This window comes from Procambarus clarkii, chromosome 71, assembly GCF_040958095.1.
Source record: "Procambarus clarkii isolate CNS0578487 chromosome 71, FALCON_Pclarkii_2.0, whole genome shotgun sequence".
NCBI lineage: Eukaryota > Metazoa > Arthropoda > Malacostraca > Decapoda > Cambaridae > Procambarus > Procambarus clarkii.
In genome coordinates this window covers 13,093,480-13,121,343 of record NC_091220.1, presented here as the reverse complement: position 1 = coordinate 13,121,343, position 27,864 = coordinate 13,093,480, and the positions used below count along the sequence as shown (strand labels likewise).

At 45.0% G+C, this 27,864-nt stretch overlaps 1 protein-coding gene across 2 annotated transcripts; it reads right to left on the bottom strand.

The window, feature by feature from the left end:
* Positions 1 to 905: 905 nt before the first annotated feature.
* On the bottom strand, positions 906 to 27,302 carry LOC123745493 (uncharacterized). Of its 2 annotated transcripts, XR_011224352.1 has the most exons (3): positions 27,220 to 27,302; positions 22,940 to 22,987; positions 1,905 to 2,035 (listed from the first exon to the last, which is right to left on the bottom strand). XR_011224352.1 is itself a non-coding variant. In XM_045726068.2 (2 exons), exons 1-2 carry the CDS (start codon positions 3,546 to 3,548, stop codon positions 1,197 to 1,199), a joined length of 1,695 nt encoding a protein of 564 aa, XP_045582024.2. In that variant the 5' UTR covers positions 3,549 to 4,097; the 3' UTR covers positions 906 to 1,196. The 2 variants fall into 2 exon arrangements, 1 of the variants encoding a protein (XP_045582024.2); XM_045726068.2 differs by lacking the exons at positions 22,940 to 22,987; positions 27,220 to 27,302 and adding an exon at positions 2,693 to 4,097 and having other exon boundaries at positions 906 to 2,035.
* Positions 27,303 to 27,864: the final 562 nt, after the last annotated feature.

The following is a 27,864-nucleotide window of genomic DNA, read 5'->3' as shown; positions in this document are numbered from 1 at the left end:
TACCTAACTCTTAATTCATAAGGACTTATGAAATACTTAACGAACCAGCTGTTATGGAGAAAAGCCCATTGTTAAGCCTATTTAATAAATTAAAAAAAAATGTAAACTGAGAGTACAGACATGAATATATAAGTAGGAATTACCTTATATAGCCCAAAAGACTTTCTGTTTTATTCTTATATATTTTGTGAACTTGTTATATTTGGTGCTAAAGAAAGATTATTTACCTAATTTGCGTGCGGGCCACCATCTCCAATGGCCACGGTGGGGACCGGAAGCTTGTCAAAGGTTCCACCGTTGTCTCGAGGTGCTTTTACAGTTTAATCATAAATTGTAGTAATATCTTGGCATTTATAACATAAGCGGGTAGGGGGATCCATGTGCTTAGTGCCTTAAGGGTGAAGATGTATCTCATGTTTTGTCCTACACTGTGGCGTGAGGCTAGTCAGGGGGTGATGAGGTGAGTGAATGAGTGAGGCTGGTGATATGGGCAGTGAGGTGAATGAGGATGCTGAGGTGAGTGAGCTGGCGATGAGGTGAGTGAAGCTAGTAATGAGGCGAGTAAAATTTTAAGAAAAAACTGGAGCTCTAAGATTTGCTTTTTTCTTTTATGGCAGACATTTTGGAAGCAGCCTGTGTTGTAGACATGTGTTATTGAATATGACCGAGGCTGAGATCAATCATTCTAGTACGAATATTTTTTACAATATTTTTCACTTGGAATGTTTCATTTGGAAAAAGATATTGAAAATTAACTAATCAGAGCTTATGTATCAAATTTTTTTTGGGGGGAGGGCTAAAAATGGACATTTAAGTAAATTTTGAGCTTCATTCCAAAGTGAAAAACAGAACACGAGAAACACACATACACACGCATACATTTTGAGTAAATTAAAACACGCTAATGTAAGTTTTAGTTTTATTTACAAAAGAACACAATTTTCAAACACTATATTGGCTATAAAAATCAGATACGTGGTCATCGAAGACGGAAGCGTTGTTAATTTTGACAAACAAAACCCCTATTTATACATAAATTGATCACGACGAATATCGTCCCGCAATTTAAGAATTAGGCTTCCAAATTATTCTTGCTACGTTTCCACCACTACCTCTCACAGGGACAATTCGTTCGTATCTATATTTGGCACAACATTTGAACTAGAAGTTCTGCAGGTCACAATCATCACAAAAGACTACTCTGGACATTTCTGCATTACTTGGAATTTCTTTGAGGCGCGCAATTTTTTAGGTATATAATCTTGGTGGTCGTCCGTATGAGGCTTGCTGAAGTCCCCCTTGATTTCGTCCGTATGAGGCTTGCTGAAGTCCCCTTTGATTTCGTCCGTATGAGACTTGCTGAAGTCCCTCTTGTGGTCGTCTGTGTGAGGCTGTCTGAGATCCTTGTCATCTATGTGAGGTTGTTTGAGCTCCCACTTGTGGTCGTCGGTGCGAGATATGCCGAAGTCATTCATGTGGTCGTCCGTATGAGATTGTCTTAAGTCTTCCTTGTGTTCTTCTACTTGGGGCTGGTCCTCGATTACAGGTCTTGGGGAATGCTCGTCATGAGAGCCGTAGCCAGACGACCCGCTACAGTAAGGGTGGTCCTTAGGGTGAGGCAGCAGCGTGGGAATACTGCTGGCGGTTGTATCCTGCGCGGGGACACTGCCAGGTATCCAATGGGTCCTATGAACTGGAGGGAAGCTGTAAACCCCGTGGTAAGGATCCAAATAGTTGTGAGGGAAGGTGAGGCCAGGAGCGCCCCACAGAGAACTTGTGAATGTTGGGATGGACGCTTGAACGTCCCTCGCTGAGTGTACCTCCGGTGAGGCGATGCTCGTAGAGTTCAGCAGAAATGCTAAGGAAGTGGTTGGAGTAGGGGCGGGGGGCGTGAGTGTTGTAGGGGCGGTGGGCGTGAGTGTTGCAGGGGCGGTGGGCGTGAGTGTTGCAGGAGCGGTGGGCGTGTGAGTACGATGTGAGGCGCCATTACTCAGGACACCATCGGTGGCCACAGGTTCTGATGAGGTACTTGCACCTGTTAAGGGAGAACCAGAATTAGATATTTTTCATATCATATGATCACACTTTTATACAGTAGTAATAATTTGACAATTTTAGTAACCAGAAAGCAGTCACCATAAATAAAGCAATGCATAATTGCATATCAAAGTTAATAATCTTGGGCACGCGCCCCACTTCCAAAGAGCAGGATGAAGTCTTCGAACAGTGATTGTTATATACGTGTATGTTTTCTGTAAAATCTTAGTGATATTTAAAATATGATTATAAATGTTAGTGGTGTAAAGTTTTTAAATGTACCTATAATTAATGTATTCCAAACCTGTATATATATTGGTTAAATAATCAGCTTATTAAACCAGCATAGCCATTACAGGCGAGTGCATGTGACAATTAACCTATTTGCAGTGGTAATAATGATAAAACTTACAAAAGATTTTAGTAATACTTTAGAGAAAACTTTACTAGTCTTGATATTATATCTATATATATAAAAGTAAAACATCTAGTAAAAAAAAGTAAAACAAAAGACATCTATAAAAGTAAATTTATAAAACAAGACCATACACAATAAGATTTAAATATTCATATCGACTTGAATAACATGTAAAAGAACTTGAAATTGATTATGTACAGTAGCTAGTAAAATAGACGTGTTGGTGGAGTGACTTACCATAGTGAGCGTGGCTAGTAGGTTGCACTGAGGAAGCCTGAGACCAGACCTCGTCCTTGCGGTCCACATCCTCCCCTAGCAAGGCGGAGACTGTGAAACTCTTGGAGGGGCCGGTCTTCTTTACCAAGGGCTTGCTGGGCTTCAGGCTGTGCAGGTCGCTATCTGGAGTAAGCACATGTGGTGGCGTGTAGTGGGGCAGATACGGAGCCTGGTGGTTATGGAGAGGAGTGTGCGAGGGAGGCAAGACTGGCCATGGTGCCTGAGGCACTCTTGCAGGATGGTAAAATGGCGGGTTAACTTGATTTGCGTAGAGTTGTAAATGTTGAGCAGGCAGGACGGTGTTGTGCACAGGTAGCGTGAGTGGGAAGTGGGTGTTGTGTTGAGGTAGTTCAGGTAAGAATCCTTCCAGCAAATGACGTGCCAGTGGTTCGGGATCCTTTGTGTGGACTTTCATATGGCGTTCAAGGTTGCTCTTGTGACTAGTTGCATAGGAACAGTGACTGCAAGAAAACTCTCTATATCCAGAGTGCACAGAGTAGTGGCGCTTGAGAAGGGCCTTGCGGCAGAACACGCGGGGACAGACGCCACAGTGGTAGCCGTCCCGATGACACTTCTGCGTGTGCATCCGTAGCTCGGCCTTGTTGAGGAAGCGGTGACCGCAGCACTCGAGCAGCGCGGAGGATATCTCGTGCATGGTGAAGATGTGGCGCTTGAGGTTGTTCTTGCGGTCCGTCCGGTAGGTACACGTGGTGCAGGAGAACAAGCGACTCTTGTTATCCTCCCCGCCGCTCGCGCTGGACGACACACTCCCTGATGGAGACGCCATCATTGTTTCTGTGTTAGAGTCCACAAGCATCACGTCATTCAAGGTTGACCCGCACGTGGAACTACCGCAGTGAGTCACTGGAGATTGAGTGCCCGCGCGTGTGCCTCTGAGAGCGCCCAGCGAGAGAGAGGTGGTCCGCGGTGTTCCAGCGTTATCCCGACAATGTTACGAGGGCCGGTGTGTGGGTGGGAGCGTCACACAGCCTCACTCCACTGTCACACACCACTGCTCCCAGCACACCAATTGCTCTCACACACACACACAACTGCACACATCACTCACATGCGTGTAACTGAAGAATTCTAGATGATAATGCGTGTGACGGAGCAGTGTGAGGGGAGAATTAGACGATCCTGACCAATTAGTACCCACACAACACTGTTTTTCCTCAGCTACTTCAACAAATATGTACTTATACTATCACCCTTCTTGCATATAATCGCAGATAGTAACTATCCGTATGTTGAATGCATCTGGCTTAGCGAATCTCACAAGCCTGAACACCAGCGCGAGAGAAGAGATGAGCACGGGTCAGAGGTCAAGCCACCAACTAACCCAGGCCAGCCAGACACAGCTATATAAAAGGTCAAGTAACGTCATCGGCTCATGTCAGGTCATAGTCGACCAATCATAAGCCTGGGAAACCCTTCCTGATTATGTTGCCTTTTAGTGATTATATATATATATATATATATATATATATATATATATATATATATATATATATATATATATATATATATATATATATATATATATATATATATATATATTGTATTTATATATACAATATAAATAATATACCTACTAATTAACCACTGTAATATGCTCATTTGTATACATTAAAAATAAAATTCTATTACTATTATTCATATTATAAGTGTAGTTATAATAAAGCCATTAGTAATAGAGGCAAGTGATGTAATGACTGGTACTGTAGTTAGGGGGAGGACGACGTCTGGGAGCACTTGTCAACCCAGCACTGGTTGGAGGAGGTTTGCGTTGGAGTGTGAAATCACACATGATGGACACTTGTCATCAATGTGTCAAGGTATAAAGGCTTCCCCTAATTACCCAACCAGCCCCCCTTCCCCTATCCTCCAGGGAGCTTTACTTGTTACTGATAGTTAGTCTTCCCAATAGGCTTGGATTTTCCTTCATGATTTACGCAGTTTTCAGTATATACCTAGTTCACTGTAACTGAACGTTCACTGTAGTAGTAGTTTTAGATTCAGCTACTCAGAACAAAAGTTCCAAGTAGCACGGGCTATGGTGAGCCCGTAGTGGACTTACCTGGCACAGGAGCGGGGCTGTGATTTACTGTAATTGAACGCTGCATTTTTTGACGAGCCAGAGCCAAGCTTATTTAACGCTGAGACGCTGGAAGTGAACATAACACAAGAAATTCTTCAGCTGTCGAAGAGGAGCGTGTTAAATATATCACCACAAAATACAACACGAAACAATGGATATAAATTGGGTAAGTGTAGATTCACGAGAGACCTGGGTAAATACTGGTTTAGAAACAGGATTGTTGATTAGTGGAATAGATAACCAGGCAACATCATAGATATCGCATCACTTGACTGGTTCAAGCGTAGGTTGGACATGTGTATAAATGACTCGGGGTGGATATAATAGGAACTACCTCGTATAGGCCAAAACGCCTTCTGCCTTTTCCATAACTAATGTGCTTTGAAAAGAGATTAAGGAGGCTTAATTTACAGTCCCAGGAGGAGCAAGGGAGAAGGAAGGGGGAGGGGGGACATGATTGAGCTGTATAAATGGATAGGACATAACATAGGGGATATAAATACAATTTCAAATATATTATAACCAAAAAAAGACTCAAAACAATGGATATAAATTGGAATGGTTTAGATTTCGGAAAGATTTGGATAATACTGGTAAGGGTGGAGGGAATTTTAACGCCAAACAATTACTATATAGCACTTGGAAGGGATTAGGATTTGGGATGGGACGGGGGAAAGGAATGGTAAGAAACAGGGTTGTTGATTTATGAAACCAATTACCAGGCAACTTAACAGACGTGGAATCAATGGATTTTTTTTTTCAAAAGCATGTTAGACATATTCATTTTCACGTTAGACATATACCGCATATATGAGTTTGGGTGAGTATAAACAAGAGGGGCCTCGTATGGACCAATTATTTACGGGTTATTCATGCCCGTGGCACCCCTTGGGTGGCTTAATCTTCCTCAATCTTATGAACCAAATGGCCTTCTGCAGTTTCCTTAATTCATGTTCAAGTATGTTTATTGAGACAAGAAAAACTGCATCTCAAAGAGATATAGTAGCTCAGGCTATTTTACAGACGTCACGACCTCTCCGTAGGGTGCAGTCGCACCTCCACAGATCTCCAGTATCAGCTCTTGATACTGGTAATGGCTCCAAAGGGCCACCACTTACGGGCTATTGATGCCCGTGCCACCTTTTGGCTGGCTTAATCTTCATCAATCAATCAATGTTGTCCATCCAATACCGTGAGCGCTAGTATACTGTGCACTTCATGCTCCTCGTGTGAGCTGTAGCGCAAAAAGGATTACAAAGAATGTTATTTGACACCGATTGTTAGGATTTTTAGGTACACTTTATACTAAATTATAATTATAATGATGGATTGATTGCGTGCATTGTAACTGTATATAACATAACATAACGGTGCTAGTCCAGTTACAGCCCCGTTCCAGTGTCCATTACGTAAGTCCATTACGGGCTCACCATAGCCCGTGCTACTTGGAACTTTTTGTTCCCCAGTAGCTGAATCTTAAACAACAACAACAACGGTGCTACTCCCCTTAGATTACACTTTGCACAATGTTCAAAAATTATGTTACCCCTGTAATACCCAGTGTTGGTGTCTACAGTGTCACAGAGGTGGTTGTGATTCTAGACAATACAGCTAATAATTACTGGCCATATTTATCCTTTATCTGCTACAGTACAGTGCAAGAATTTCATGAACCTTTATCATTACCGATCAAGTGACGTGCCACTTCACGGAACGATAGTTTGTTCCTTCATATATCTCAGTTTTCAATCAGTGAAAATGATTGAAAATGATTGAAAAATCATGTCAGTAAATGAGATGATTTAGTGGTGTGTCTTGTTCTCACGCTGGATATTTCATGTCATCTACATCACTATTCTCTTGATCAACTGCACGACAACTCTTTAAGTATTTATTTTCTAAATATAAAATGTAATCAAATGAATCCATTGTTTTGAGTTTTTATCTCTGTTTGACCTCTTTCCAATCCATTTTATTAAAAGCCTTCATCAAATTATTCATGTCAAATGTCTCTCTCCACTCCTCTCCTTTATGCTCCCCCTCTCCTCTATCCTCTCCTCCCATCCCTCTCCGTGTTCAGGAAGGTTCCTAATACCAGTGAGGAACTTGGACATCCCTCTCTTCTCTTTCCTAAGAATTCACATCTGTTCTATAGGTCGGTGGTCAGAATTGTACCGTATAATCCCGGTGAGGTCTAACCGAGGTAAGACAATGTCCAGCACTAACATTAACTCTTCCTTAGCTTTTCTTTTGGAAATACTGTAGCAAATGTTCACGATACACTGTGAGTGCTTCTCCAGGAAGAGAGACAAGTTAAGTAATGTTAGTAGGAACGTGTGTGAGGAGGAAGGTATAGAAGTGTCGGGGTGTAGCGAGGGGCCTCACCCACATCCTCACCTCACCACCACTGACCTTAGTAACCACAATCCATTTGGAGGAGTGTCACTAGCAATATTAATGCCTTTCAAATAGTTGTGTTCGGGGAAGAGGGGGCGCTGGATAAAGGATCCCCTTCCCTCAACAAGCCTTCCTAGACTACCTGTTGTTGTTATAGATTCAGCTACTCGGAACAAAGTTCCAAGCAGCACGGGCTATGGTGAGCCCGTAGTAGACTTACCTAGCACAGGAGCGGTGCTGTGAGACTACCCTCGCTACCTGTATATACAGCTCACGGCAGCAGTTCTTCGTAATGATAGCGGTGACAAGTGCACACACCCACACACACCCACACACACATGGCAAGAGTAACCTCATACTCATGGCAGAGTTTGAGTGACATGAGTTCCTCTGACGCCCCATTCAGGTTGTCCAGGAAAGAGATTCCAGTGATATTAAAGGATTAACCAAAACATATGGGGGATAAATTACCCAAGGTGACTCCCCGCGGCCGACATTATGAGCCGGCGACTCCACCCTCATCTGCTGCAATTACCTACCTACCTACCTACCTACCTACCTACCTACCTACCTACCTACCTACCTACCTACCTACCTCCCTCTCTCTCTCTCTCTCTCTCTCTCTCTCTCTCTCTCTCTCTCTCTCTCTCTCTCTCTCTCTCTCTCTCTCTCTCTCTCTCTCTCTCTCTCTCTCTCTCTCTCTCTCTCTCTCTCTCTCATCACACTACTCCAGGGGATGTAAAGATAGGAGAACTGGAGGAAAAGAAGAGGAAAGAGAGGCGGAGAAGTGTGTGGAGGTGTACACCTGTATGGCGGCCTGGTCAGGGCAGGGTGAGCTACAGAGACCTGTGGTGGGGCGCCAGTTCACACTCATCACACTATGAATGGCTGACTCTTACTACTTTTGTCTTCCTGGTCAGGTCTACTAGTCTCTTGTTAAGTGTGTCGCTCTATAGTCTCTTGTTAAGTGTGTCGCTCTATAGTCTCTAGTTAAGTGTGTCGCTCAATAGTCTCTAGTTAAGTGCGTCGCTCTAATGCCTCCTGTCAATTCAAGCCGGCGGCTTCTTCAGAGAGAGAGAGAGAGACAGAGAGAGAGAGAGAGGGAGAGAGAGAGAGAGAGAGAGAGACAGAGAGAGAGAGAGGGAGAGAGAGAGAGAGAGAGAGAGACAGAGAGAGAGAGAGAGAGAGAGAGAGAAGAGAGAGAGAGAGGGAGAGAGAGAGAGAGAGAGAGAGAGAGAGAGAGAGAGAGAGAGAGAGAGAGAGAGAGAGAGAGAGAGAGAGAGAGAGAGAGAGAGAGAGAGAGAGAGAGAGAGACAGAGAGAGAGAGAGAGAGAGAGAGAGAGAGAGAGAGAGAGAGAGAGAGAGAGAGAGAGAGAGAGAGAGAGAGAGAGAGAGAGAGAGAGAGAGAGAGAGAGAGAGAGAGAGAGAGAGAGAGAGACAGAGAGAGAGAGAGACAGAGAGAGAGAGAGAGACAGAGAGAGAGAGAGAGAGAGAGAGAGACAGAGAGAGAGAGAGAGAGAGAGAGAGAGACAGAGAGAGAGAGAGAGAGAGAGAGAGAGAGAGAGAGAGAGAGAGAGAGAGAGAGAGAGAGAGAGAGAGAGAGAGAGAGAGAGAGAGAGAGAGAGAGAGAGAGAGAGAGACAGAGAGAGAGAGAGACAGAGAGAGAGACAGAGAGAGAGAGAGAGACAGAGAGAGAGAGAGAGAGAGAGAGAGAGAGAGAGAGACAGAGAGAGAGAGAGAGAGAGAGAGAGAGAGAGAGAGACAGAGAGAGAGAGAGACAGAGAGAGAGACAGAGAGAGAGAGAGAGACAGAGAGAGAGAGAGAGAGAGAGAGAGAGAGAGAGAGAGAGAGAGAGAGAGAGAGACAGAGAGAGAGAGAGAGAGAGAGAGAGAGAGACAGAGAGAGAGAGAGAGAGAGAGTACGAAGGAAGGATTAAGACAGGAATTTCCTTAAGGAATTTAAGGAAATTCCTGTGTTAATCCTTCCTTCGTGGTTTGACACTGTCATATTGTTCACCACGTGTTAATTTTTACACACACACACACACACACACACACACACACACACACACACACACACACACACACACACACACACACACACACACACACACACATTAAAGCTTCCTCTCCCTGCCTCGTGAATAATGTTGCCTCGTGGTGTGCTTGTCTGGTGATACATGTTATGAACCGGTGTTGTTTACTCTCACAACACTATGTACTACCTTGTTTATAAATAAACTAATAAATAAACTTAAGCTTTTCATTGCTCTCTTGCCTCACTTGCTCCCTCCCTCTCTACCTCCCTCGCTCGCACCCTCCCTCCCTCTCTACCTCGTTCCCTCCCTCCCTCCCTCCCTCCCTCCCTCTCGCTCTACCTTCTCTCCTCTCCGTACTTCCATCTCTTCTTCCTATACTTTCCCTTCCTCCTGACCTCTTTCTCCTCTTCTCTCCCTCGTCCAGTCTTCTCTTCATGCTCCATACGCCATCTTTCTTTAATCATTTACTTCGGTACATTCTTTGTGGTCATCCAGAGGAGACCTCACAAAAACCCGCAATGACTTAAGGTCAATGGGTTCCGTGGGTGACCTGTTTTACGGGGAATGACCTCACTTGATGTGAGGCGGGCGCCAGGTGGGAGCCTCTACCTGGCTACGGCGCCAGGGGCTCCCCACGCCTGCTGATGCTTTGACCTGTTCATTATAGCTGCCTGTTGAGGCTAACTGGCTGGCCTATAGCTGCTCACGCCAACGATCAGGCCTCTTACGGGCTCACCATAGCCTCTGCTACATGGACATTTCGTTCTGAATAGCTAAAATTAAAACAACAACAATCATTCCTTGCTTTACGCCCGTATCCCCCACTCCGTATTATGTGTATGTGTGTGTGTGTACATGTACGATCAGACCTCAGCTCCTAAGCCCAATATTTTTAGCTATTGGTCGGTTAATTTAATGGAATAACTAACTTCTTTCATGTTTTCTAATGCTATGTGCTTTTACAAGTGTGTATTGAGTTGTTTTCAGTTGCTTCTGCTTCCGCTTCGGTTGGTTTGTTTACAAGTCACGCTGAAGCTCTTCCTCACATCTCAGGAATCTAATCCCACAAATGCCTCAGGATTTTCCTGTTTTGTTAAACCAGTTTATTCCACTAATATTAAATTCACCCATGACACTGATCAAGATGCTCTAGATATTTTACCCCATAGATACTTTCCTTCCATTCTCTCCAAGTTTGGTGCCCTGTATATAACTCCTGTTATTCGGCTATTACTTGTTTTCTAGTTGATTTCTAGCCAAATAGTTTATGTGTGGTTCACTTTTGAGTCCCTCTTTTTGACACCACATTTGACATTGTCCTCTCATTTTCACCACACACACACACACACACACACACACACACACACACACACACACACACACACACACACACACTACGAGGGGGCCTCGTAGCCTGGTGGATAGCGCGCAGGACTCGTAATTCTGTGGCGCGGGTTCGATTCCCGCACGAGGCAGAAACAAATGGGCAAAGTTTCTTTCACCCTAAGTGCCCCTGTTACCTAGCAGTAAATAGGTACCTGGGAGTTAGTCAGCTGTCACGGGCTGCTTCTTGGGGTGTGTGTGGTGTGGAGAAAAAAAAAAAAAGTAGTTAGTAAACAGTTGACTGACAGTTGAGAGGCGGGCCGAAAGAGCAAAGCTCAACCCCCGCAAAACACAACTAGTAAACACAACTAGTAAACACACACAGGAGTCGGTCGGCCGAGCGGACAGCACACTGGACTTGCACGTGATCCTGTGGTCCTGGGTTCGATCCCAGGCGCCGGCGAGAAATATTGGGCAAAGTTTCTTTCACCCTATGCCCCTGTTACCTAGCAGTTAAATAGGTACCTGGGTGTTAGTCAGCTGTCACGGGCTGCTTCCTGGGGGTGGAGGCCTGGTCGAGGACCGGGCCGCGGGGACACTAAAGCCCCGAAATCATCTCAAGATAACCTCAAGATAGCACACACACACACACACACAGTTCTCCACACCCTCCTCGACCTGACGACCTTTTTCGACCCCCCCCCACAACCACCCCCTCTTTAGTTATCCTCCCCCTCTCTACCTCACAACCCCTCGACCCCGTTCTGTCCCTCAAGCCCTTACCCCCCTCTCTATGGAAGTAAAGAATACAAGTGAAGGAATAACTTTCAGAAATACGGAACAGAGTTATGAGAGCAGGCGGGCTGTCCGCCTTGCTGATACGATGTGTTTTTGGTATGTTGTTGTTATAGATTCAACTTCTCGGAACAAGTTCCAAGTAGCACGGGCTGTGGTGAGCCCGTAACATACTTGGCACAGGAGCGGGGCAAGTACCACGGGCTATGGTGAGCCCGTAGTGGACTTACCTGACACAGGAGCGGTGCTGTGTCCGTTTTCAATAGTTGAGAAGACTTGCTGTCTTTTGTCAGAGCCAATATATCGGCCAATAGGCCTTCTGCAGTTTCCCTGATTCTTATATATTCTTATATATGGATGTCTATATGTGAATGCTTTGTAACATTCACATATACACACTCAGATGCTTGTGTACACGTTAAGGGGGGATTCTGGTCTGTATTTCATCATGGAAATATGTGTTGTGGGAGTCGGTTTCCACTGAGTAAATCCAAGCTCTTGGGCCCCAAACTGTGGTAGTGGGGCGTCTCATCTTGGTTGTATTTCTTGCATTGGGTCTTCTCGACATTTAATTCATATTCCACACCCTGGTGATTTGCTGATATAGTCTGGTGTATTTGCTAATAAAGTCTAGTGTATTTGCTAATGTAGTCTGGTGTATTTGCTAATAAAGTCTAGTGTATTTGCTAATGTAGTCTGGTGTATTTGCTGTTGTAGTCTGGTGTATTTGCTAATGTAGTCTGATATTCAATACTCGTATGTTCAGAGCTTCAGGTGTCCCCCTGGTCGTCCTGATGGGTAAGGTGAGGTGCCAGGTGTCCCTCTGGTCGCCCTGATGGGTAATGAGAGGTGCCAGGTGTCCCTCTGGTCGTCCTGATGGGTAAGGAGAGGTGCCAGGTGTCCCTCTGGTCGTCCTGATGGGTAAGGAGAGGTGCCAGGTGTCCCCCCTGGTCGTCCTGATGGGTAAGGTGAGGTGCCAGGTGTCCCCCCCTGGTCGTCCTGATGGGTAAGGAGAGGTGCCAGGTGTCCCCCCTGGTCGTCCTGATGGGCAAGGAGAGGTGCCAGGTGTCCCTCTGGTCGTCCTGATGGGTAAGGAGAGGTGCCAGGTGTCCCCCTGGTCGTCCTGATGGGTAAGGAGAGGTGCCAGGTGTCCCCCCTGGTCGTCCTGATGGGTAAGGTGAGGTGCCAGGTGTCCCCCCCTGGTCGTCATCACTTACAACGACAGTGTGGAAGTCATAACATCACTGAGGTCAATAATAACCACGTTCCAGTGACTGGGTCCGTGGCTGTAGTGGTCAGCTGAGGTGGATGGTTCGCATCAATCTCATCCTAACCGCTGCAGAGTGCTCCCCGAGCAAGGGGTCACCATTTGTCAATATTTGGACAGAAATTATTGGTAAGTGTAGGTGAGAGAGGAGGGGGGAGGGGTGGCATTGAGAGCAGTTTGGGTAATGTGGGGGTAGCCATGCTCCCCCCCCCTCCTCCCTATACCCCCTTCTTCCTCGATCATCACTCCCCCCCTCCCTAGCTAATCCCTCCCACCCCCTAGATCATCACCCCCACCCCCCTCTCTCAACACCCCACACACTCAACCCCACTATCAGGAGGTTGGCCCCCCCCCCCCCCCCACCAGACTCGCAAGGCGGACACCACCTCCTAACATAACTCATACTGTAGTTCCCATTTTAATACACTTCCCTTTAACCGTACCTCTTCATCTCTTTTTATTTTCAGTCCCCCCCCCCCCCCCCCAAAAAAAAAAAAAACTTAAACCTCTCCTCAGCTCCTTGCGAGTACTGAACCCATACATCTTCCATAGAAGCATCTATCTGCTGAAGTGTTTATAAGAACATGAGAAATATACCAACCCATGATAATCCCCCGAAGCTCTTATGTCTGCATAAACTATATCTGAGATAAACATTGTGTTATAAACTACCACGTTTATAAACTACAACTACGACTCTGAATCACGTTAGTCTGCAAGTTATGAAAGTCACAAAATGGCGCCAAGATCCGCTAAAGGGGTGACTCAAATTCTCAACTTTAATTATGTTGATTCGATATAATAAAAGTAAGCCCATGTATCTAATTTTCTGTGGAAACTCTGAACTACTTTAACATTCATTTGTCTTTGTTCAGGTGTGTCACGCAGCCTGTTTCCTAATGCTATCACAAGTTACTGTCTGCGTGTTTTCCTCTGCGAACCATCATTCGTCAGATTTGCCCAACCAAAAGCCCACATGTCGGATGTTCACCTTCCTTGATCAGTAACGTTAAGCACTTGGCTCTAGCCAGTAACTAGATGGGTGATCACATGGACGCAGCCTAGCCCTTAGCTCGGGGTGAACCTTGACAAGCCAGGCGGCTCTTGTCCTCGACAAATGATGTTGGCATCAATATAATGGCGAGCGATACAATATGGCCTTCCTAAACACCCGAGTGCTGCACCTGGTTGGATCGATCAGTGCTATCACGTCACATCTTGCTATTGTACTCTATAGCTCTATAACAACTTTTTGTTGGTATTCTCTTCATTGATTGATGAAGATTAAGCCACCCAAGAGGTGGCACGGGCATGAATAGCCCGTAAGTATTCTCTTTGCGTTCCTCCAATTATATATTGTCCTAAGCTGTCCTGTCTCAATTATACACTTTTTCTTTTGCACGGGAATAATCACCGCATTTCCTTATCAATCCTCCCATGATGGTGTAATTGTTTTTTAACCAATGCAATATATATTTTTTGCAATACGTTATATTTTGTAACAGAAGAATATTAGGTTCTCATATATCTCTCTTATTATACTTTAAAAATACATTGCTCATTTCTTCCCAATTTTTGAACTGAGGGGATTAATTCATTAGCTCCCCCACCTCTCATTACCACTGCTAGGATTTGTTGTTTAAGATTCAGCTACTGAGAACAAAAAGTTCTAAGTAGCACGGGCTATGGAGAGCCCACAGTGGACTCACCTGGCACAGGAGCGGGGCTGATGTGTAACACTGCTAGCATTAGGCTCGGCTACAAGTACCACTGGGAGTTTGCAACATCTGCTGATCTGACTAATTGTAAGCTGTCATATCATGTCAAACTCTGCTGTCAAAACAACAGCAGAATTATTTGCATACTTTGCGTCATTATATAATGGAATGTGAATAAATCGCGAAATTCAGAGATAACATCATCAATGGAGTCCAAGAAATGTGTAAGTTATTCATTCATAATGACGTACTGTCAGGAATCTTAGCGAAGTATTCAAAATTTGCTTACTGTGGGTGCAGCCTGCACATGACTGTAAAGCTGCCGCCCAGTTGGGTGGGTGTGGAGCACATGACTGTAAAGCTGCCGCCCAGTTGGGTGGGTGTGGAGCAAGACTAGTAACTGTGCGACTCACCATAGATGTAAAGTGCCTTGTATAGTGACTGTTGTGAGCCTCTTGTTGAATCACTTGTGATTTAAAAGATTATTGATATGTATTTGTGTACATGTATGTATGTATATATATATACATGTAAAACATCAAAAATTGTGTAACTAGCTTAATTAAAAAGATTGTCACTTGCTTAGCTAAACGAACTATGGGGTTCAGTTCCTAAACCCATTATGTGCCTCTGTAATCCTTTCCACCACCGCCCACGGGATGGGTATGGGGTGCACAATGAAGATACTAAAAAATCTCATTAATCTATCGCCGAAGCCATATTTATATCTGTAATTCTATCCCTCATACTCAGTAAGTTCATGTCCATCTTCATTATCTCATTATATTCATAGCATTTTTTGGACATCCTAAGGTTATTCTCATGGATTCTTAAGAATATAAAAATTAAGGAAACTTCAGAAGGCCTATACGTAGTAGCTCCTATTTATATCCACCCAAACTCATTCATATATATGAAAAATATGTCTAACCAACGCTTGAAACAATCAAGGGATCCTACGTCCTTTAATGTTACCCGGTAATTGGTTCCACAATATTTACCCATTGTGTACTTTCTCCAATTTGTTTAGTAGCGCAGCGTAGTTAATAAGAGCTCGGTACAAAGTGTATATACGTAGCACAGGCACTCCCACTCCTGTTCCTCGACATAAGGCTTTCATATTACGGGCTATTCATTCCCGTGCCACCTCTTGGGTGGTTTAATCTTCATCAATCAATCAAGGCTTTCAAAACTTGTAATCTCTTCCGACATTGTTCTTCCAACTTCCAAACTCCATGGTGTAATAGGCTTCGACTTCTACATTCAAACTTAGTTTTGTCTTTTTTTAATCTCCAGTCCCGTATGGTGATTGGTGGTTTGAATATTTAAACAATCTTTACACTTACACAAATACCCTATTTGAATATATCTCAGATGCCGGCCTTTTGTGTTGTACTCTATTGAAAGCGTTTGAGAAGGATTTGTTCTACGCCTTATGATCTGGGAAAATTTTGTCATCATCCTCATCATCATCATCAGCAGGAAGCCTGCTCAAGGACCGGGCCGTGGCGATGCTAAGCCCGAAATCATCACAAGGTATCCTCTATACAGTCTGAATTGCATAAGTCAAGGGTGAGGCTATTTAAAAAGAAACAAAGGGGCAGCATAAATAGAGTCAACGACCGTGTGGGGGAACCATTGAAGGTGGAGTGGCTTGGGCTCTGTCATCAGACCTCTAAACACAACCCGTTCTCCTAAACAGCTCATCGCATTTAGACGTACATATTCCATAATGCCAAAAACTGATGTACTGAAAATAGTGGGGCTCGCGAAAGTGACGTAATGTCCCATTTTCTGTTCGTGGGTCTTCTGTTAGCTGTGGACAATTTAGTATAACAGTTTAGTGGTGTTGGGAACGTCACTAAAGAACGGACTAGCTGCTTACCTTATTTGTAAACAATTTAAACAATGTGACGGAAAAGCAACAATAACTTCAAAACAATGAACATCGCTACTTGGGTGACTTTAAATTTAGACATAAGGAAAGGATTAGCCAATGTAATTTAGCGTTGACAAATGTAGGATTTTAGTCCTAGTAAATGATAGCACTGTAACCGCCCCAACGAGGGACCTCATGATAACATTATAACCGCCCCAACGAGGGACCTCATGATAACATTATAACCGCCCCAACGAGGGACCTCATGATAACATTATAACCGCCCCAACGAGGGACCTCATGATAACATTATAATCGCCCCAACGAGGGACCTCATGATAACATTATAACCGCCCCAACGAGGGACCTCATGAATCCCGACAAATGGCGGGTTCTGTGCACTGATCCATCACACCTCACATTGCTATATAAATGGCGCACATCCGCCCGTCTATATACGGGCTCACTATAGCCCGTGCTACATGGAAATTTTGAATCTAAAACAACAAAGCCCGGCCATCTCTCCTGCATCACACACATGTCTAAATAACCCTTGTCGGAGAGCTCATGTGGACCAATTTTCCCCAACAGTCATGAAGCGTTGCGCCGCCTGCCATTACATGCTCCACAGTGAACTTAACGAAGGAGTAATTTTAACGGAAACTCAAGCAAGCAGCGAGCGTGACGCGGTAATTAGATCATGTAAAATAGTCATCAGAAGCTTAGAGAGCGAGCATCCACGATGACTGATCAGGTTGTGAGTGCTTCCATACCGCCTCCTTCCCTCCTAAACCAGACGCTCATTGTACATATTTCAGGCGTTATTTGAAATTCCCGCGCTGTGATGGTTGATAGTTTGACCTAACCTTCGATGGATGGCTGAATAAGTAATGGAAAGTACACGTTGAGGGTAAGAGGGATGGAGCAGAGAGCCATTGTGTCTGTGACAGGATGTCTCCAGATTATCCCTGTATATGTGTATTGTGTACATACATGGCTGCTGCTGATTATACCCCATGCGCTAATTGTCTTGTGTTTGGTACAAGCGCGGCCTCACTAGCCTAGTCTCGTCTCCCAACCTTCACACTTGGATTAACTTAACTCTTACAAAGTAAAGTGAATGGTGCATTTAAAATGTATCAGTGACATTTATCTTATGAAGTTTAATGTGCAATTATTTGATCGTTAATTCAAATTTGTAAAGTTAAGGAATTAATATTCAGTTGTATAATTAAACTAGAAAAAAGAACTTATGGATGTACTTGAATCCTACAGGCGTCACCACCCCAGCAGCTGGCGTCACCACCCCAGCAGCTGGTGTCACCACCCCAGCAGCTGGTGTCACCACCCCAGCAGCTGGCGTCACCACCCCAGCAGCTGGTGTCACCACCCCAGCAGCTGGTGTCACCACCCCAGCAGCTGGCGTCACCACCCCAGCAGCTGGCGTCACCACCCCAGCAGCTGGTGTCACCAACCCAGCAGCTGACGTCACCACCCCAGCAGCTGGTGTCAATAGTTTATCCTTGTCTACCTTGTCAATTCCCCTGAGGATTTTGTAGGTAGTGATCATGTCTCCCCTTACTCTTCTGTCTTCCAGTGTCGTAAGGTGCATTTCCCCCCCAACCTTTCCTCGTAAGTCATGCCTCTTAGTTCTGGGACTAGTCTAGTGGCATACCTCTGAACTTTTTCCAGCTTCGTCTTGTGCTTGACAAAGTACGGGCTCCATATTGGGGCCGCGTACTCCAGGATTGGTCTTACGTATCAAGATTCTGAATGATTCCTTACACAGGTTCCTGAAGGCTGTTCTGATGTTAGCCAGCCTCGCGAAAGCTGTAGACGTAATTCTTGTTATGTGGGCTTTAGGAGACAGGTTTGGGGTGAGATCAACTCTTAGATCTTTTTCTCTGTCCGTTTCATGAAGTACTTCTCCTATTCTGTATCCTGTGTCTGGCCTCCTGTTTCTACCGCCTGTTTTCATTACTTTGCATTTACTCGGGTTGAAATTTAGAACCATTTATTGGACCAAGCATTTAGTCTGTCTAGGTCATCTTGTAGCCTCCTACTATCATCCTCTGTTTCAATCCTCCTCATAATTTTTGCATCATCAGCAAACATTGAGAGGAACGAGTCTATACCCTCTGGGAGATCATTTACATATATCAGAAACAGTATAGGTCCAAAAACTGACCCCTGCGGGACTCCACTGGTGACGTCTCGCCAATTCTGTTGCTTAGGTACTCCTTTATCCAATGGAGTACCTTCCCTTTCACTCCAGTTTGCATCTCCAGCTTTTCACTAGCCTCTTGTGTGGCACTGTGTCAAAGGCTTTCTGGCAATCCAAAAATATGCAGTCTGCCAACCCCTCTCTTTCTTGCCTGATTTTTGGTGCCTGGTCGTAGAATCCAATTAATCCTGTGAGGCAGGACTTGCCATCCCTGAACCCATGTTGATGCTGTATTACAAAGTTCTTTCGCTCCAGATGTTCCACTAGCTTTTTTCGCACAATCTTCTCCGTCAGCTTGCATAGTGTGCAAGTTAGGGACACTGGCCTGTAGTTCAGTGCCTACTGTCTATCCCCCTTCTTGTATATCGGGACTACGTTAGCCGCTTTCCAAATTCTTGGCAGTTCCCCCTGTTGCCAGTGATTTGTTATATACTATGGAGAGTGGCAGGCACAGTGCTTCTGCTCCTTTCTTTAATATCCAAGGGGAGATTCCATCTGGGCCTATAGCCTTTGTCACATCCAATTCTAGTAAAAGCTTCCTTACTTCCCCGCTGGTAATCTCAAACTCTTCTAGTGGATCCTGGTTAACTATTCCCTCTCTTATCTCTGGAGCTTCTCCTTGCTCTAAAGTGAAGACCTGGAATTTCTTATTCAGTTCCTCACACACTTCCTTGTCGTTTGTAGTGAATCCTTCTTCCCCTATTCTTAATTTCATTACCTGTTCCTTTACTGTTGTTTTTCTCCTGATGTGGCTATACAGCAATTTAGGCTGAGTCTTTGTCTTGCTTGCGATGTCATTTTCGAATTGTCTTTCTGCCTCTCTTCTCAAACTGACATATTCATTCCTGGCATTCTGGTATCTTTCTCTGCTCTCAAGTGTCCTGTTATTTCTATAGTTTCTTCACGCCCTTTTACTTTGTTGCTTAGCTAGCCTACATCTCTGATTAAACCATGGGTTTCTCATCTTCATTTTACTGTTTTCCTTTTGGACTGGGACAAACTTGTTTGCTGCCTCCTTACACTTCTGCGTGATGTGGTCCATCATGTCTTGGGCCGTTTTCCCGTGAGCTCTGATTCCAATATTATATCTGTTAGGAATTTTCTTATCTCCTCATAGTTTCCCTTTCGGAAGTTTGTGTGTGTGTGTGTGTGTGTGTGTGTGTGTGTGTGTGTGTGTGTGTGTGTGTGTGTGTGTGTGTGTGTGTGTGTGTGTGTGTGTGTGCGCACGCACATGCACGTGTGCTTGTATTTACAGTGATAGCGACAAGAAATGCGGATACGAACACTAAGTGAGGGCGGGAAGCGAGTGAGGCATGGCGCCTCTAGTGGCGACGGGAAGTATTAGCATAATGTTCAGTCGTCTCCCTCCAGTACCTGCTGTGGGAACACCTCCTCCAGTACCTGCTGTGGGAACACCTCCTCCAGTACCTGCTGTGGGAACACGTCCTCCAGTACCTGCTGTGGGAACACCTCCTCCAGTACCTGCTGTGGGAACACCTCCTCCAGTACCTGCTGTGGGAACACGTCCTCCAGTACCTGCTGTGGGAACACGTCCTCCAGTACCTGCTGTGGGAACACGTCCTCCAGTACCTGCTGTGGGAACACGTCCTCCAGTACCTGCTGTGGGAACACGTCCTCCAGTACCTGCTGTGGGAACACGTCCTCCAGTACCTGCTGTGGGAACACGTCCTCCAGTACCTGCTGTGGGAACACGTCCTCCAGTACCTGCTGTGGGAACACGTCCTCCAGTACCTGCTGTGGGAACACGTCCTCCAGTACCTGCTGTGGGAACACGTCCTCCAGTACCTGCTGTGGGAACACCTCCTCCAGTACCTGCTGTGGGAACACGTCCTCCAGTACCTGCTGTGGGAACACGTCCTCCAGTACCTGCTGTGGGAACACGTCCTCCAGTACCTGCTGTGGGAACACCTCCTCCAGTACCTGCTGTGGGAACACGTCCTCCAGTACCTGCTGTGGGAACACCTCCTCCAGTACCTGCTGTGGGAACACCTCCTCCAGTACCTGCTGTGGGAACACCTCCTCCAGTACCTGCTGTGGGAACACGTCCTCCAGTACCTGCTGTGGGAACACCTCCTCCAGTACCTGCTGTGGGAACACCTCCTCCAGTACCTGCTGTGGGAACACCTCCTCCAGTACCTGCTGTGGGAATACCTCCTCCAGTACCTGCTGTGGGAACACCTCCTCCAGTACCTGCTGTGGGAACACCTCCTCCAGTTGGAGCGAGTTAGGGGGCCCCCTGGAGCTGTTGGGGGAGTTAGGGGCCCCCCTGGAGCTGGTGGGGCGAGTTAGGGGCCCCCCTGGAGCTGTTGGGGGAGTTAGGGGCCCCTGCAGCTAGCGGGGATCAAGAGTTAGGGGCCGTTGGAGCTGGTAGGCGGGTCCCACGCTGACAGGATTAATGTACTACTCTTCCAGCAATTGATCTCCAAATATTATTACTACTAAACAACGTCATAAAATAGGGTTTAGTGGTGGTGATTTATAATGATAATGAGCGGCGTTATGTGGTCGTTGGCGAGTACGTTGGTCGCTTCCCCTTCCTGTCGCGTGACCCTTACAATCAATACCTTAAGGACTTAACTTATCTGTTCCGTGATGCTTTTAGCTCGTCCAGTACGTACTACCCCGGTACCCAAACCCACAGTCCAGTACGTACTACCCCGGTACCCAAACCCACAGTCCAGTACGTACTACCCCGGTACCCAAACCCACAGTCCAGTACGTACTATCCCAGTACCCAAACCCACAGTCCAGTACGTACTATCCCAGTACCCAAACCCACAGTCCAGTACGTACTATCCCAGTACCCAAACCCACAGTCCAGTACGTACTATCCCAGTACCCAAACCCACAGTCAAGTACGTACTATCCCAGTACCCAAACCCACAGTCCAGTACGTACTACCCCAGTACCCAAACCCACAGTCCAGTACGTACTATCCCAGTACCCAAACCCACAGTCCAGTACGTACTACCCCAGTACCCAAACCCACAGTCCAGTACGTACTATCCCAGTACCCAAACCCACAGTCCAGTACGTACTACCCCGGTACCCAAACCCACAGTCCAGTACGTACTACCCCAGTACCCAAACCCACAGTCCAGTACGTACTATCCCAGTACCCAAACCCACAGTCCAGTACGTACTACCCCAGTACCCAAACCCACTGTCCAGTATTACAACAATATCGACACCCACCATTGTGGCTTGAAGGGGTATGGACGGATGAGGCTATGGGTGAACGAGGGTGTTTGGGTGGATGGGTTGTGGATGTAAGATAGGTTGTGGGTGTAAGATGGGTTGTGGGTGGAGGAGGCGATGCTCCACTACTCCACAACCGTCCACCTATACACTCTCCCACGCTCCTCCAACCGCTCTCACCTCTGCTCCTGTTTAATCCTTTTTTTCCGTTCTCAGGTGAGCATGGCGCGTGAAAACTGAGCAGTTACCAGGGCTGCCATTTGAGCAGCAGTGGTGCCAACACTTCCTCACACAGCCCGGCGCTCTTGCTCTCTCATGCACCCTCTCACTGCTAGATCAAATCAAATCAAATCAAATGTTTATGCAGGTAAAAAGTACATACATACCTTGAGGTTACCTTACCTACATAGATGAATTACAAACATAATGTTGGATTTATAGATTACAACCCTCTAGGAAGCGTTTAAGGTTAGGATTTGGCAGATTACCAAAGTAAATATAGAAAGTTTTGTCAATGTTAAGGGTTAGTTAGCAGTTAGCCAAAGATGGACTTTAGGACTGGAGAAAATGAAGGTGTTGAGAGGCATTTGGAAGGTCATTAATGTAGATGAGAAAAAGGAGAGGGCCAAGTATGCTGCCCTGTGGAACATCAATGGTGATGGGTGGTAGAAATGGAATTATTCACAGAAACATACTGGAGCCTGTCAGTAAGGTAAGACTAAAGGTGTTCGAGGGAGTGACCTCTGACTCCATAATGATGTAATTTAAGAAGAGTACTAGTGTAGATATCTACTATAGGTTACGGTATCACTGTAAGCTACCAAAGTAGGCTACCATTGTAGGCTATTACACTAGGCTACGTTAGCTGTATTATGACGTTGTTATTTCGAAAAACAACAACGTTTGCAAAGTTGCAAACGATACCAAAATAATGCGTGAAATCCAGTACGATACACAAAATTGCTACAAGACGATCTAGATATACTTTTGGAACGAACGAAAGACTAACAAATGTAGTTTAACGTTGACAAATGTAATTCCGAGCCTAGGTAATAATAGTTCCTCGAGTTCCCAAATATCAGATGGAGAATGTTGAAATTGCAAAATCTGAATGTGGAAAAGATCAGTCATGATTAATAGCGATCTACAGTTTTTTTTTAGAAATGTTGCAAGAAGACATTGATTGGTATTGCAAGCCACGGACTTGTACTGACGATGGATGGAAGTTATGAACAAACATCACTTACCAAGTGGCTGCTTGTGCAAGTGGCAGTGAAACTGAGGTTTGGTGGGATCTGTGATGGAAGATAATATTATTAATAATTAAAAAGGGTTTTATTAAATTACATTAAAAATATTGGATTCGAGACAATTACATAGATGGCATTGAGGAGGATTGAACTTAAGTCTCTTGACGACAGACATATATGATGGAGAATGTATAACGATCAATAAATTAAAGTTCATCAAATTATTATATAATTCGCGTATGGAGGCAACGGGTGGCCATATACATTTGTATGACCCTAAAAAACGTCTTTTATTTTGTTTTATTTATATATACAGGCGTTACCGACAGAAAGAGGAAATAAAAAATAATAATTCAACAAAAAATACAATGTTAAATATACAATGTACATAATGCTGGCGGAAATTGACAAGCAAAACAGAAAGATCAACAAGAATCATAATCAGTATAATCTTTCTAGGTAAGAGTACAGATAAAATGTAAGGGGGGACCATAATAGTCAGGAGAGTGTACTAATAACTCATATATACACTTTTTACCCCTTTGGAGAGAGGGGGGAGACGTGTCCGTTACCCTGTCGTTGTTGCAAGGCAGATGATTAATCTGTATTCTGAAAGTGCTTTGTGGAGCTGACGTAGTCAGTGATATCTTCCCTTGGTTTGGAATGAGGAGCGTGGAGGTGGGGGTCACTACTGCGACGAGGAGGGTAGAAGGGAAGAGTTCGAGGCTTAGTATTAGGGAGTATTGAGGAGACATGGAGGGAATTCTCGGATGGAAGAACTGTGAAACGATTATTAAGGAGGTGTGGAACATGCGGGGTGAGGTGGGGTTAACCGGTGACGTGCCCGTCGACCACAAGACCGAGCGTGTCAGGGATGAGAGATGTCTTTATTGTTTCTTTACTTCTTGGGAAGAACTCTTGAATTTTAAAGATACACTGGACTATTAGGCCTGATGGTGTTCAAGAGACTCGGAGTACCTGGAGGACTGACACCACAATTTATTTATACAACGGCTCCAAACGATTTTGCATTCTAACCTGGAATAATCCGTTACGTGTCGTCCCTTCGGACAGGAAAGGGACTTCTGAGGCCCATGCTATGGATTGCTACATCAGTATCCCAATTTACCCACGTCAAGGCGTGGCCACAAGAGAGACTCCAACGTAAACTTGAGGGTTATAACATGGTAATCCCTTGTGTGACGGTTTGTAGATTAAGTTAGCCGTCCTGTGAGGTGGGGATATTGGATGAGCTTGTAGCTCATCCAGAAAATCGCGAAGTTTCTGTTTAGTCAGAGTTGATTTGTTTTTGTATTAAGGCAGGTATTATCTCCCCTGATTCCATAATGACTAACCATCCTGTGAGATGGGAATATTAGATGATCTTATAGCTAGTTTTTTTTATCTACACAGTGTAATCTTTCATATAAAATAGGAAAGCAACACATTGCTGTGTATACACACCTAAGCTTGTTAATAAAAAAATATAAAAATCCTAGACTCCTTGATCCTCATGTTATTCACAAATACCTTCAGCTGTTATTTCTAGCACACCTGAATCTTGAGAGGTTATCTTGAGATGATTTCGGGGCTTTAGTGTCCCCGTGGCCCGGTCCTCGACCAGGCCTCCACCCCCAGGAAGCAGCCCGTGACAGCTGACTAACACCCAGGTACCTATTTTACTGCTAGGTAACAGGGGCATAGGGTGAAAGAAACTCTGCTCATTGTTTCTCGCCGGAGCCCGGGATAGAACCCAGGACCACAGGATCACAAGTCCAGCGTGCTGTCCGCTCGGCCGACCGGCTCCCTGAATGGCTACATCCGCGAAAGGTCTTAGATGACCATGAGGTAAAGAATAACCAGCTGGAACCAGAGTGAAATAAACAATAACAAACAATATTTGGGGGTAAATAAACAAGGATGAGAGTGGAGGCGGCGTCAGAGGACCGCTGCCACCATTTCACACCTGGCCACCGACAATTACCAGGTTGCATGCCACCGAATCAATCGGCAAATGATCGTTATAATGTGCATAATTCACGGGGAAGCCTCAGAGCGGCCGCGGGATCAGGTTAACGCCCAGGGAACCACGCGACACAAAGCGATGTCACGTGGGGGGTAGAGAGTGGGGGGGGAGCTCCGCCACTTGGGGAAGAGGGAATAGAGTGGGGAGGAGGGGGGGGTCCGAGGACACACGACACATGGGGGATACGGGGTAGAGGGGACGGGAAAAGGAGCCATATTGACAATCAGAATAGGGAGGAATATTATTGATGTTGTTGGCAACAGGAGGAGGAGGGGGGCCCTGGGTGGAGGAGGATGGGACATGCTGAGATAAGGGTGGGACGTCTATATCCATGGTGGGTCGGGGCAAGGGACACCTAGAACCAAAGGTAGGGTGGGGGTACTGGACACCCAGCACAGGAGGGGACGGGGACGGAGGGACACCTGGCAAACGGGGGAGTCTGTGTGGGGAGAAAGACGCTCAGTACAGAGGGGGGACACCCGACACAGAGGTGTGAGACACCGGCCACAAGGAAAGGGGGGAGACACCAGACACAGGGAATAGGGGACACCTGGCACAGACAGAGGGGGGGGGGGACACCCGCCACATGGAGTGGGTGAGGTGGGGGGGACACCCATCATAAGGAATATTGGTGCGTGGGGGGACACCTATCACATGTAGGGGTGGGGTGGGGGAGGTACCCCCCGACACAGGTGCTCGGCCACCGTGGGAACACCAACAAACCAGCCACGCCAAGCAAATTATTTTGTAATGCTACCCTCTTATATAATTTGGGAGTATTCCTCAGTGCAACTGTGAATGCATATTTTCCACCTTTCTCACGAACAAAACTCTACAGCATCGTAAGAATTACTATCAAAACAGAGAATATATAAACTACTCATAAATGTAAATATGCAAACTATCAATATTATTATTGATAGTATGAATTAATAACTATCCCGATACTAAAACAAGCAAATGATAAGGATATTGAATAGTGGCAGAATAAGCACCATTCTTAACACACTTAAGAATATAATAAAGACTGAGGCAAGTCCGCTGAATAATGTCGTATAGCAGCTATGAATCCTAAATGTTTAAAAGTTCATTTTTCTTTTAACAATGCTGGGGTATTATTTAGTAAGTTACAGAGTTAGTGATCAAGGGATAAATTCTGAGGAGGTCCAGACACGTATTTGTGGTGGTGTTCACAGCTTCTTTTGCTTTATCTAGGAACTTTTTTAGGTTAAGGTAAGTATTTAATAAGGCAAGTATGTAAGTTAAGGTAAGGCATGGTAATTAATTGTCAGGAGAGAGCCAAGCCATTTCGACTAAATGGAACTTGGAAGGGATTTGAGTATAAGTCTTTAAGACAAGACGGAGGAAAGGAATGGCACCCAACCACTTGGATGGTCGGGGATCGAACGCCGACCTGCAAGAAGCGAGACCGTCGCTGTAAATCGTTAAGAGTAAGTTAAGAGAATGGTAATAGTGGACAGCAGTAATACACTTAAGCATTACGTGAAGGGGTAAAAATAGCCTAAGCTACTCTATCCCTTTGAGATGTATTTTTTTTTGTCTCAATAAACATACTTGAACTTGAAGCATTACGCAAAAATAAACACGAATTAGTATGCTATCGTAGTGGACACTGGAAAAGGTTTTGTATTTATGTTGCTAAAATAAAATCAAGCCTAACCTAACTATCCTAGCCCTAATACACACTGTCTGAGGCCTAATATAGTAAACATTATGCGCTATACTAGACCTAGGAATATTAATGTTTGGAGTTTTATTTTGTCCGGACTCTGTAATGTGAATAGTACTAAATTCTACTACATAATTGTCTATTACATCAAAATATATATGTACGATGATCCACAGTTACTGAAAGTACAATGTAAATTGGATGATGGTTTTGAAATATTACTGGCAATACGGTGCTATGTCAGTGAAAAAGCTTAAACCACTATGCATTAAGTGTGTAAACTGCTTGGTAAGTATAGACATAGAGAAATAAATAGTTTACCACATCGAATCGTTTGGATGTGTGATAACTGAATGACAGAGAATTCTAAGTAGGTACAAACATTGCCCCAAGAGTATAAAGTCTAGTAATGCAGTTTGTACTATGAGATGACTATTGGAATGTTAAGTGTAAAATAGGATTATTATATCTACTGTGTGGATTTGTGAATCCCTTGAAGGATCTGAAATAGACGATGATAGATATAGCCTCGGCTACTCCTCAATCTTTTTGGAAACTTACTGGAATTTTGTCGCTCTATCTTCTAGTCCAAGTGGCTGGGCTAAGACTTTGTAAGTCCAGTTAGCGCAGCACCCACCTCCCTCCCCCACACACCCACCCAAGCTCCCCCCCACACACCCGCCGTCCTCCACCTACACACCCGCCACTCTCCACCTACACACCCGCCACTCTCCCCCACACACCCGCCGCCCCTTCCCCCACACTAACCCCAACAGAGGCAGTAGTGACTACATATCTCGCGCCACACGCCAACATAACTATAAAACGCTCTACAATAAAAAAAATGTTTTACAAATATTGTTCAACAAAATTTATTTAAAAATAAGTGTTGCATATGCGACACGCTATACAAATTTAGACTGGTGGAACTGACTGTCCATTTTCGTGGGAAGGCTTTTCGTTCTGCTCATTCGTGAAGGAGACAAAGAGCTGAATGTTATATTAATAATAATAATATTATAATAATAATAATATTATAATAATAATAATATTCATAATAATAATAAGTTACTCTCGTTCAAGTTTATTCAAACCGTATTTTCGCCACCAAAGATCCGTGTATAACTCACCTAAGTTTTCTCAACTAAACGTGCCTCCAGAGTCGGCCGCTAGCTCGGTGGTTCGGTTTTACCAGCTGTTGGTTGT